This window comes from Pelodiscus sinensis, chromosome 1, assembly GCF_049634645.1.
Source record: "Pelodiscus sinensis isolate JC-2024 chromosome 1, ASM4963464v1, whole genome shotgun sequence".
Lineage (NCBI taxonomy): Eukaryota > Metazoa > Chordata > Testudines > Trionychidae > Pelodiscus > Pelodiscus sinensis.
Window position 1 is genome coordinate 181,240,303 of NC_134711.1, and position 12,309 is coordinate 181,252,611.

At 37.6% G+C, this 12,309-nt stretch overlaps 1 protein-coding gene across 2 annotated transcripts in view; it reads left to right on the plus strand.

The window, feature by feature from the left end:
• Window positions 1-6,929: 6,929 nt before the first annotated feature.
• Window positions 6,930-12,309, plus strand: part of MAP3K7CL (MAP3K7 C-terminal like) — a 59,372-nt gene continuing 53,992 nt past the window's right edge. Inside the window, exons 1-2 of one of the 2 annotated variants that reach the window (XM_006126076.4) lie at window positions 6,930-7,329; window positions 10,701-10,809. In XM_006126076.4, the coding sequence (XP_006126138.2) occupies window positions 10,740-10,809 (70 nt within the window). In that variant the 5' untranslated portion in view covers window positions 6,930-7,329; window positions 10,701-10,739. Of the gene's footprint in view, window positions 7,330-8,858; window positions 8,919-10,700; window positions 10,810-12,309 lie in introns of those variants that run through there. The other variant, XM_075910433.1, reaches the window with a different exon arrangement.

Genomic DNA, 12,309 nt, shown 5'->3' on the forward strand with positions numbered 1-12,309 from the left:
CCCCATGGCTGCCAGACTCTGCAGCCCTGGGACTGCTGGGGCTCTGCTGCTCCAGAGCTGCTGGAGCTCCATGGCCAGCCACAGGGCTGCCAGCACTCTACAGTCTCGAGGATGCTCCAGGGTGCCAGGACTCCATTGCCCTGAGCCAGGGCTCTCTGGTCCAGGGGCTTTCTGGTATATATACACACACACCATCTAGCATTTTATTTTATAATGATGCTCTATTAAGAATTGACTTTGCAACTTTAATACAGTAGACTTCCGATAATCCGGAATTTATGGGACCAGGATGGTGCCGGATTATCAAATATGCCAGACTATCAGGAGGTACTATTAGCTGGTTATATATATATACTGTATACATTATATACTGTATATAAAGTGTTCTTAACCCTTTTTATTGTACATACTGTATACAGTATACTGTAATGTTTTAGGGTTTTTTAAGCTTTTTTTACCCTTTTTGCTCAGTTCAGCTGCTGCTGCTGTTACCTTGTGACTCATTTTTTGCCGAAGCTCACTCACTAGGCTCTTGCCATTTTGATGCCAGACTATCAGGAGTGCCGGACTATTGGATGCCGGACTATTGGAGTTTTACTGTAGTATGTTTATAATAATTTTAAAAATAACAAATCTATAGCTATCTTTATTGTACGTGTCACTTTATGGTAGTTAGATGCCAAATACAAGAACTATAAGCTGCTGTATCCTTGGACCATCTTTCCTGTTCTGCTCTTGCTGGGGGAGCAGTCTATATGTTGTCTTTTCCTGGGGGAGGCAAGAGAATGGGTATATACAGAAAAGGCAAAGAGTTTGCTGGGCTGATAAACTGCATTTTTTCAGAACAGACGTTTGCAACTAGATTAGTCTCACACTTGCCTACACTATGCTTTCCCCCTTTACAGTTCTGACTGGTGCAGAAGCAGTTCCAGACTAGTATTGGTAACAATAGTGGCAGTTCTAATGTAGGCAGGGCACTGGCTTCTGCTGCTGGTTGTCTCTTTTGCCTTTGTGTCCTGAAAGAAGGTGATTACTTCTTTCTGACAGCAGGGAAACTTACTGACTGCATTTTCTGTTTAAGATTTTGTGTGTTTGTGTGTACACATTTGCTTGTTATCAGCATAATGTATTGAGTCTATAATATCCAATTCAGTGCAATACCTGAAAGTAGGAATAAGAGATCCTCCGGAAAAGGGCTTTATTCCGGAGGATCGCGCCAATCTAGACGCTTTTTCCGGCTTTTCCGCAAGCCGGAAACAAAGCGGCGGACATGTTTATTTAAATCCGCGGGGGATATTTAAATCCCCCGCAGATTTCCCTATTCTGACTTACCTGCTTTGCATCCCTTTTCCAGAATTTGGGGCCAGTGTAGACGTAGCCAACATGAAAATGGATGAGACCAAAGGTCCATCTAGCCCAGTATTCTGTCTTCTGACAGAGGCCAATGCCAGGTCCCCCAGATGGAATAAGCAGAACAGGTAATCATCAAGTGATCCAACCCTTGTCACCCATTCCCAGCTTCTGAACAGAGGCTAGGGACACCATTGCTGCCCATCCTAGCTAATAGTAATTGATGAACCCATCCTCCATGAATTAATCTAGCTCTTTTTTAAACTATGTCTTCACAACATTCTCTGGCAAGAAGTTCCACAAGTTGACTCTATATTGTATGAAGAAGTACCTCCTTTTGTTTGTTTTAAACCTGGTGCCTATTCGCATCATTTGGTGACCTCTAGTTCTTGTGTTATGGGAAGGTGTAAATAATTTATTTCTTCAGCTAGGCTGAAAAATCCAGAGGCGAAAGAGAAGATACTTTGTCTCATGCTGCCCATCCTTATTGAGTAGCTTGTTAGGGAACTTGACCTACTGTAGGTTACAGTTTCTCCCTCAACCCAGTCTGAGTGGTTTCATCTCAGTCTTCCACTCCCTTAGTAGGAGAAAAGCCAGACAGGATTGAACAAGTCAGCTTTGCTGGAAATTTGCAGGCATTGTTTTAGTAGCCCAAGTCGGGTCAGAGGTTCAAGGAGAAGAAGAGGAAGCACATCACAGGCTCCTCCTTCAGTCAGGAAGGGAGCCACACAGGATTGGGAAAAAAACCTGGCACTGTAGCCAAGCAGTCCCCTTCTTCCATATTTATGAGGGGAGTGATCTCAAAAGGATCCATCCAGTGGATGGAAAATCCCTAATTCAGCCACCCCTCTGAAACTGGAGCTCAGTTGCTTCTTCTCCCTCTGCTTCCTATGGGTCGTGGCTGGAGAGCACAGGACACAGCATGGACACTGGTAACATCAGATGGAGTAGTAAGGGACCTTTAGGCCAATCTTCCTCTTTGATTCAGGCACAAGCTAATACCAACTGGCAGAGGACATAGGGATGCATAGGATTACAGGAATCTCCTAGGTCTGGTCTTTGCGTAGTAGATCATCAAAGGATATCATGTAACATCTCCAGTGAAAGCCTGTGGGCACTGGATAGCATAATCACTGTGAAAGGTGTGAACAGATAGTATGTAAGGAGTTATGTATCTATACTAAAAATCATGCTCTTAAAGTCTCTGAATTGGGGTTGGGAAGTGATAAAAAGATTTCTTAGGCAGGAGGGACACTTATTTACCTGTTTGGCTGTATGTAAATTAAATGACATATATACCATTTTATTGATCTAAATATATATTCATTTCACACCGAGCACTGACACTATTTACAAATTAATGAAGTTTTAAATGTTGTAAGCAGAAAAGTTGTTTATGAATGTTTTCATCAGTAGTATCTTGAACAGTTTTCATTACAACCATAAACTTCTTAAAGTTAAATTGCAAAGCTAAAATAAAAAATGATGTAACATCAAAGTATGTGCTAAATGCACAGCTTAAGTTTTGAGGGCATTTAGCACAGAAATAATGCAAGTTTAACTTTCTTATAATGGGTTGCATCAGATTAAGTGTCAGAGAGATCACAAAATAATGCATTGTGGGATTTCTTTAGTGAACTAGAAAAGGATTCATTGATACAAAACAACGAATTTATAAAATAGTGAATATAAATGTATTCAGTGTTTGTCCACATGGAAGAGTGGAGGGAGATTTGTCACAAATTGCTGGCTATAACCCAGTTTTCCTATGAATTTGGTTGGTTTTTTACTTCTGTAGAAATTTCTCTAGAGTATTTTTTCTTACAAATGCAGTTATAATGTCTTGTTGCCATTTACTTCTTCAGCATGCAGTCCTGTGGGGTATAGCACATCCTTAATTTCCATCAACATCCATTAGAAATAGAATCAGAGGTGCTCTGCACTTGCCAGGACTGGACTCAACAGTTTTTGCTATTAAAACACAAGTTAATTGCTGTTTGTGTTCTCTTTTGTATTCTTTTCAGTGGAAACAGTTAAATAAAATTTTCAATTTATTTCCTGTTAGGAAAAGTTTATTTTTCAATATCTTCTTTGAACACTATCCATGTGTTAGAATATTTTAAGTATATTTTTAAATAATGACTGGCAGCTTCTGAAACACCATTTCAGCTTGAATGAGATCATATGCTACCAAAATACTGTCATATTAGGAAACTCAGATGAATTGAATGTAGCATGGCTATAAAAGGGAAGGCAGGATGTGTTTTTTAGGTAGAAAATACTGATCATTTTACTGCTGTTTATACATGTGTAAAATAATTGATACTTCATATTTAAAAAATTACAAACTTGTACCACATATCAATAAGGTGCAGCGTTTCTAGTTTAAGGAATGATGACTTTAAAATCTTTTGATGACTAAAACATGATATACTTTGTGTCACTCTTCTAGAGAAGTTCAGGTTTCATAATGTGATACAGAATCAAAAGAATTTTGCTTGAGTACCAAACATCTGTTGACTAACACCAGGCTGGCATGAAAACAGTATAGAGCACCCTACTGTGCTTCTATAGGAAAAACTGGAGGAATTATCAGCATTCTGAACTTTTCATTGCTGTAATGTGTATATTCAGTCTGTTATGAACAAGTATTTACTGTACTGCACCAAATGGTGGAGTAGTTTTCTTGGGCGCAATGGAATGTGAATAAGAATTATGGAATTGGGTGCAATGGGATATGAATAAGAGCTATGGCAGGGTTTTCAAACTGAGGTTTGAGACTCTTCATGGGGTCACCAGGTTATTATATGGGGAGGGTCATGGGCTATCAGCCTGAAAACCAAACCTCACTTTGCCTTTAGCATTTATAATGGTGTTAAACGTATAAAAAAGTATTTTTAATTTATACAGAGAGTCATATGCAAAGGCTTGCTATGTGAAAGGAGTCACTAGTACAAAAGTTTGAGAACCACAGTGAGCTATGGGATTGAGCCACTAGTCTGTTCCCAAGTTTTACAGTGCATTAATAGGAATTTAAGTGACCTAATTTCACTAAGCCTCAGTTTTCCATTTTTGTAAAATAAGGATAATGATTCTTGCCTACCTTTATAAAGTGTTTTTGTGAACTTTACATGAAAATTGCTATATGAGTGTGTGTTGTTGTTTGATTTCAGATTTAATTGGATGTTCTGTAATGTTATATCCCCAATAGTAAATGGGTTATAATAATAATTACAGAATGATAGTAATTATTCAGCCTAACAGTTCAGATACACGTTTATATGTAAAACGCTTTAATGTTAAGGTTTGAGAAATAGGGTTTCAGAAGAACCAGGGAATACTCTTAAAATATGACATCATACATTTGAAAATGTATCTAGAAATCAGGTTTGTTTACAAGCTCTTTAGCTGGATGAGCACATGACACCAAATCAAGATCACTGCCATCACAGAAATCCATGTAATTGTGTGTTTGGTTTCAGTGGAAAAACTCACACGAGTAAGAGCTGGAACATAAGGCCCTGAATTCAAGACTCCCACTGTTGTATTGAAACAGTTGGACAACAATGTCACCCACACAGTACATACGGCAAGTATTCTGGGAGACTAATCAATGTCTGAATCACTGAGACTTAAATGTAAATGTGGGTTGATGTAGTTTGTATAGTTTGTGTCCCAAACAGTGACTTGCAATCCTACATTGTACGAAACTGACTGAAGGAGATGGGCGAGTATTTAATGTGGTGAGAGTTAAGCACTGATAAGACTGCCTTCTTTTGAAATGTATGAAGAGTAATATGGGATTTTATCAGAAACGCTGAGATATAATAAATTCAGAAGATGATATAACATGCTTACAATAGGTAGAATATACCAAAATATTACATATTGAATTTACAGATATAAGTGGTAGCTGTGCTGTGTCAGTCAACTGTTTTGAAAAGTATCCATTTGTTATTGATGTTTCCACTTTTGGGCATGCCAGATAAATTGTAATTGTATGATCTATGTCAGTGAATGATAAGGAATCCAGCTGTCTTGGTTAGTGAAGGTAAGTCTTGGTGCTTATAAACTAAGGTTTTATGCATCTTAGAAATACCTTATATAGGGACCATTCATCATTACATTGCACTTGGGAATTCACTCAGACCTATTTTATATTTGTTTTACATCTGCTTTCGAAAGATTTAAGTGACTACACATGATGCAAAATAAAAGAGATTCAGGCTCTGTGAGAGAAACCCTAGTATTGAAGTCCATGGGAGTTCCACTATACAGTTCAGTGGGGTCAGGATTTCATCCTATGTTCATAAACCAAATACATCCTTTAAAAATAATTAGTTCAGTAGCTGGAGAAAGATTCTGTCATTGAGATCCATAGTAAGTGGTGGTACTATTTTACCATAAAATTTCAATAGCAACTGTAGTTGTAAACAAAACGAATTCTTCCTCTAAAATGAGAGAGAGATTATTATAAATATTCTTTCAGAAGTATATTTACATAAGGAAGGAAGGAAGGAAGGGCATGTTCACACTTTGAAATTATTGACTGGATTCCCTTGGCCAGATTCTTTTTCCTGCTCTGGTGGCACAGTGAAGCTAGAAAGTAGGCTTAATCGCTAGCAGGGGAATCCCTAGGTAATGTAGGACCTGTGTGGTGCTTCCACCTCACCCCTTCCTACACCCCAATACAGGGGTCTTTCCTGGAGGAAAGGGAGTATAAGCAGGAAAGCTCTAATTTATGCTGAGACTGGTTCAGTTCCTGGCCAATGCCAGGATATATATATAAATTTTGTTGTAGCTGTGTTGGTCCATGGGTTCTAGGATATGAGAGAGACAAGATGAGGTCATATCTTTTATTGGACCAACTGCTGTTGGTGGAAAAGACAGACTTTTCTTAATTTAAAAAAACCCACAGTATAATGATAAATGCAGCAGATATACTGCTAGTCAACTTCCTGTCCTGTAATACCCTTTGCAATTTCAAGGATCACACTCATCTAGAAGAAAACATACATCAAGAAGGGTGTTTAAGCTATACTTCTTGTAATTGCGTCAGTCTGGATAACTGCTGCTTTTTTCACAGCATTTATTCCAGATTCAGTTACTAATTACCTTGTTTATAGTTACAAAAATGACTGGCAGTGGAAGAATCTATAAGCTCTTTGTTTTGAGTAAACTGTGATTTCAATTCCTCTCTAAAATATTTGTATAAATACATCTGCCTTCAGAATGTACTTATACTGAAAGCTTATCAAGATTCTAATATACTACTAAAATTAATCCATTGCCTCTTTCGTCTAATATTTCTATCATTTGTTGTTAGTCTGTTTTTAGATACTTTACCAAACCCACTACAAATCTAGCCTAAAACATCAAATCTCATCTTTGTTGTTAGCTTTGATAGTTACTTCTATCATTTAATAGTTTGCGTGTAGCCAGTCCAAGTTGGCAATGTCACCCCAGGCTGATTCGAGCCACAGACATTTTTGCTGACTGGAGTCATGCTATCTTTGCCAGTTTGCTGGAATAGACACAGACACTGATTGGGTCATGCTGAAAACATTCCTGTCCTGTGAAGCAAGTCTGTTTGTATTTTAGGTTTGCCAGGACTAATGAATTAAAAATCTTGAACTCTCCACAGTTTGCTGCTTAATAATGCCTCTGACAGTAGGATTTTTTTCTCTCTGAAGCATGACAACATCATAAATCTCATAGCTGGAAAGGAAAGGAAGGGAGAGTGGAATTGTGAAGAAAAGCGGAAAAGGGTGGTCTTGTGGGACAGCAAAGCCTATGGGAAGTGCAGGTAGCAGCATGTTGCCTTAACAGCTGTCTCAGCTTCTCAGACTCTTGTCAGTTGGTTGCTATGTAGCAGGTGCAGCCTTTTCTTTTATTGAATCTTTACTCCATAAAGGCAACGACAAGCCAAGGCAGTGGCTGGCCCTGGATTATACAAGTGCAGACTCTCTACTAAGTGAGGTAAGGCAACAGGTGTGAAAACTGAACTAAACTGATAGAGCTGTAACACAGTTAATCTCAGTTCTGCTACAGATTTTTATAAAGAAACAACAGCTAGTTCCACCGACAGTCAGCTTTCTGGGAACCTTTTAAACACCTCATTATACTCAAAGTTGCCCACTTCCATACCCTTCTAGCTACAGAATGATTATCTTTTTTATGTGTGAAGAAATAAGTGGGAAGTTTGTACACAGTTGGTTTATTTCATTTCCAGCAGATGATAGGAAATGTATAATCCTATTTACACACACAGCACTGAAGTGAAGGTTTCCCTATCTTATTGTTATCTTTATTTTCTTTTTGATGATGGAGAGCATTGAGGAGTCTGCAGAAAATCTGGGGAAGAAATAATTTTAATACATAAAACTAGTTAACGGGATAACTGGTTGATATACAATATGTATATTTGTAGATGGTATTTTCTTTCTGTAAATTAAAACAAAATGAAAACATCTTTTGTGTTATATATTTTCGTTACTGAAGGGAGTATTTATTTTTGGTCCCAAATTGGTGGCTAAATAATGGTAATTTGTAAACTTTGTAGACTACACAGTGTGACTGGGACAAGACCACTGATTTACTTCAGACAATGTTCAGTTATGGCAAGCATAAGGCTTCCAACAACATCCTATCACATTTGTTGTTCATTTTTGGTATTAACTTCCATGAATGTTTTTTCTCATTTCTTAGTCTGTGATATTACATATGAAGCATCTTATTATGTAGAAAAGCTATCTGATGATGGTTAACAGATGTGGTGTGTGTGCAATACAATATGCAATGATGAATTGTCTTGTTTTCAAAGCTGTGCAAATTTGTCTCTTTTGTTCTAGGTTTGTTTGCAGAAAAAATGAACACAAAACAAAACAAAAAAATCCCCAAAAACCTCATGCAAGGTCTCAAATACTTTTCACAAAGGCTACGACTAGACTACAATGTTTTATCAAAAAAAGGTACACAATTTGCGCTCCACAATTTGCATACCTTTTTCCGATAGTTTTGTCAGAAGAGGCTTTTCTGAAATTTGGCCCATCTACACTGGGCCAAATTTCGGAAAAACCTCCTCTTTCAGAAGAGCCCTTCTTCCTTGTGGCATGAGGGAGACAGGGCTTCTGAAAGAGCGCGTCTGCTTTTCCGCAAAAAAAAAAAGCGGAAGAGCAGATGTGTTCCCTGGACACAGCATAGTTTTTCCGGGATATCTCTGGTATCCCGGAAACCCCCCCCCGTAGTCTAGATGTAGCCAAAGAGACTATGGAAGAGGGATATCGTTACTCTAGAAAAAGTTGTTACAGAAACATTCTGAATATTAAACATTGTTATTTAATGTGGAATGATGCATTTTAAAGTGAACTACCTCCATACACTACAGAGTGCTTTGGAAAAGACCCCCAAAATTCATTTTATCTGTTTAAATGACTATGTGGTCTCTCTTCCAATTGATGCTGTTTGAGTATGTGCATGTTTTTTTGTTTAGTAAATAATAGGGGAAGATGTGGTTCTCCATGAGAATCCTCCAAATATCAATATGAAAAGAGACTGCCAGCTCCAAAGTAAGGATTTTGAAATAATTATTCTTTTTTTAAAGAAAATTCAAGCACTGTAAGACAACAATTATATGACCAGCAGGCACATCAATGGATTATTGTGTAACATTGCCACAGAGTAACAGTATCTCTCTGTTGGCTAAATGCTGAGACAGACAAAACAAATAAAAAATAAATGTTGAAGTCAGTGGGCCAAATTCATGCTTGGCATTACTCTACTGCCTGCAAAGGATTGATGTCAGGGATGAATTTGCCTGAGCTTGTGCATCACCAAGCAAGACCTTTCTCTTGTAATGATGTTCTGTTGCAGTGTTTTTATTTGGTGCCCTAGTAATAAAACAGAACATAGAATGGGGTGATGCAATTATAGTGCCAGAAAACAACCACTGCTTTCTAAAGTATTATGGAGAAGCTGCCATGTGATTATCTGTCTTTTCCCTTTCCACAAACTAAATGCCACATTGTCTACAGAAGTATAGCGTAGCTTTTAGCATTTTTTGCTGTACTTTACAGAATACTTTGATCTCTAATTTTCTGTGGGTGTTTTACACTTCTATGTTTATTTAAATTACATTCATGTAGTAATCTACATAGATGATGTAGGTACAATTCACTGCAGGATAATGTTTGAAGTTTACTTAGTTCTCATACCCCAATCCTATATTGATTCCTGCTTGGGCAGATCTTTCACCAATGTCAGTCCCATTAACTTCATTTAGGCTCCACACAAGGACAAGGCTCAGTGTAGGATTGAAGCCTCAGTGTATACTTTTTCTAAATATTTAATACAGCAGCTTTATATGAGAGATACAGAAGTTTAAGTTGGCTTTAAATATTTAATAGACTGTTTGGCCAAAAACATTTATTTGCAAGTCTAAATATACTTAGTGTAACTATAAGTGCAATAAGCTTGATCATGCTTTAAGTTTATTCTGAGTTGGTGGCAATTGAACACAATTACTGGAGCTATTTGGTTTTGTCCTATGTAAAATTAATTGGGAGTTTGGGGCTTTTATTTTTATTTTATTTTATTTTGTGGAGAGAGATCCATCTAATTAACTGGTATTTGGAGTTGGGACACTCAGGTGTGTCTACACAGTAGGGTTTAACTTGAAATAAGCTACACAAATTGAGCTACGTTAATTGCATAGCTTATTTTGAAGTGGCTTATTTCAAAATTGGGAGCATCTACACAGCACTTACTTTGAAATAGAGCACTCTTCTGCTGACTTCCCTTATTCCTTGCACTATGAGGGTTACAGGACTCAGAATAAGAAGTCCTCCAGCTTGACAGTATTTCAACATTATTTCGAAATAACTGCCTGCTGTGTAGACACGGACTAAGTTATTTCGAAATAATGTTGCTGTGTAGACATACTCTCAGAAGAAAAGCCTGGGCTAACTAAGGCTCTGATACTGCAGCTGACTCCCTCTAGGCAGATCCTTAACATCTAAATGAAAGGGTCAGTGACAAGGTTTAGAGAGTTAAATGTGTGACTGTCAAGGTCAAGTCTGAGAGATGCTGTCATGGCAATGTGGAGAAAGTTTGCTTCGTCACTGCCTGTACCTGAACTGTGGCTAAATCAAGTATTTAGTTTCTATCACTGAATTTAACTTTAAAAGATTTTAAAACAAAAGTCAGATATAGGCCTGTGCATGTCGCTGTAAGTGTGCTTTATTAGAATAAAAAATGAAAATAGTGCAGCTATAAGTATGTGCAAATCACTAAGCGGAAGATGTAATGGCTTCATATGACCTGTAATGTATGCAATATTTATATAATTGCAGCTGGAACACACAGATAAACGCGTAGGCTCAAGTGCCCACATGATCACCACAGCAAGAGTACCTGCTGATAAGCCAGTACGAATTGCCTTCAGTCTAAATGACTCTGCAGGTACAGTTTAATTTTATGGAATAAATCAAAATGAAATGTTTCTCTATTTTATAAGTTCTTGCTAGTATTATAATAACAAATAAAGTCCAATATCATGTATGGACTTTTTCCATGTGTGTGAATAATCAGTTTTTCCTAATAACTACAATATTGTTAAAGGAAACTATCAATAAATTAAAATAACTTGTCCAACAGCTTAGATACTATATAAAAACGAGAGATTTATGTCAACAGAATATGGAATAAACACAAAACTGCAACAAAATTACCAAATTATTTGCATGTAAAACTGAGAAATTTCAGGGAAACTTTAAAAAAAAAGTTTAAATTTTTTTTTGATAAAGCGGTCAAAGCTGACATCTAAGGAAAGGACAGAACAAAAAGAGACTTTCTCATCGGTAGGAAGATTGAGAAATATCAACAGAGCTCCCAGGTTGAGGGAAAGATTCAGGAAACAGAGGCTTAACATAGCATGTTCTCCAACAAAGTACCACAAATTCCATTGCTGTTTGTCCTGTAAGTTAATGCTGACTGAGTATCAACTTCTAGTATGTAACCTGAACATATGTTAACCCTTGGATTAGGTACACATTACTGATTATCTCTTAATTTTTGAAAATGCCTAGGAGGTATTGATAGACAGTTTGAAATTAAGAATGAAATAAAGTACACCAGCAATAGGGAAGTAATGACAGCATCTCAAAGATGGAAAAGTTACTGCCCTGCTGCCAATTCTAGAGGATGGCCTAGAGGCAAGGCAGACATCTATAAGCAGAATCTGAAATCCCAGGCTGTCTCTAGACTGGCAAGTTTTTCTGGAAAATCATCTGCTTTTCCTGAAAAACTTGCCATCTGTCTACACTGGCAACTTGAATTTCCAGAAAAGCACTGACGATCTCATGTAAAATCATCAGTGCTTTTCTGGAAAACTATGCTGCTCCTATTTGAGCAAAAATATTTTTCCGAAAGACTTTTGTGCAAAAGGGCCAGTGTAGACAACATAGTACTGTTCTCCGCAAAAAAGCCCCGATCGTGAAAATGGCGATCGGGGCTTTTTTGCAGAAAACCACGTCTAGATTGGCCACGGACGCTTTTCCGCAAAAAGTGCTTTTGCAGAAAAGCATCCTGCCAATCTAGACGCACTTTTCCGAAAATGCTTTTAACGGAAAACTTTTCCATAAAAAGCATTTTCGGAAAATTATGCCAGTGTAGACGTAGCCCCAGAGTTTGTTATCATTACTTGTAAACCCACTTACCATGCATGTTTGTAGACTACTCCACTACAGTACTATCTGTCTTCCTTTCACAATGTGGATGCAATAGCTCATTTTCTGCTCTCAGGAGTCACAGAACTTTTCAGGTAAGTTACTCCATTTTGTGTATTCTTACGCAAGAGGGTAACATGGATGTTTCAAACACCATTCAGAATATGGAGTGTTATTATTCCTACAACAGTCTTAACTCTGGTCCGTGATTTTGGTTTTCATCCTTGTTTTTTTT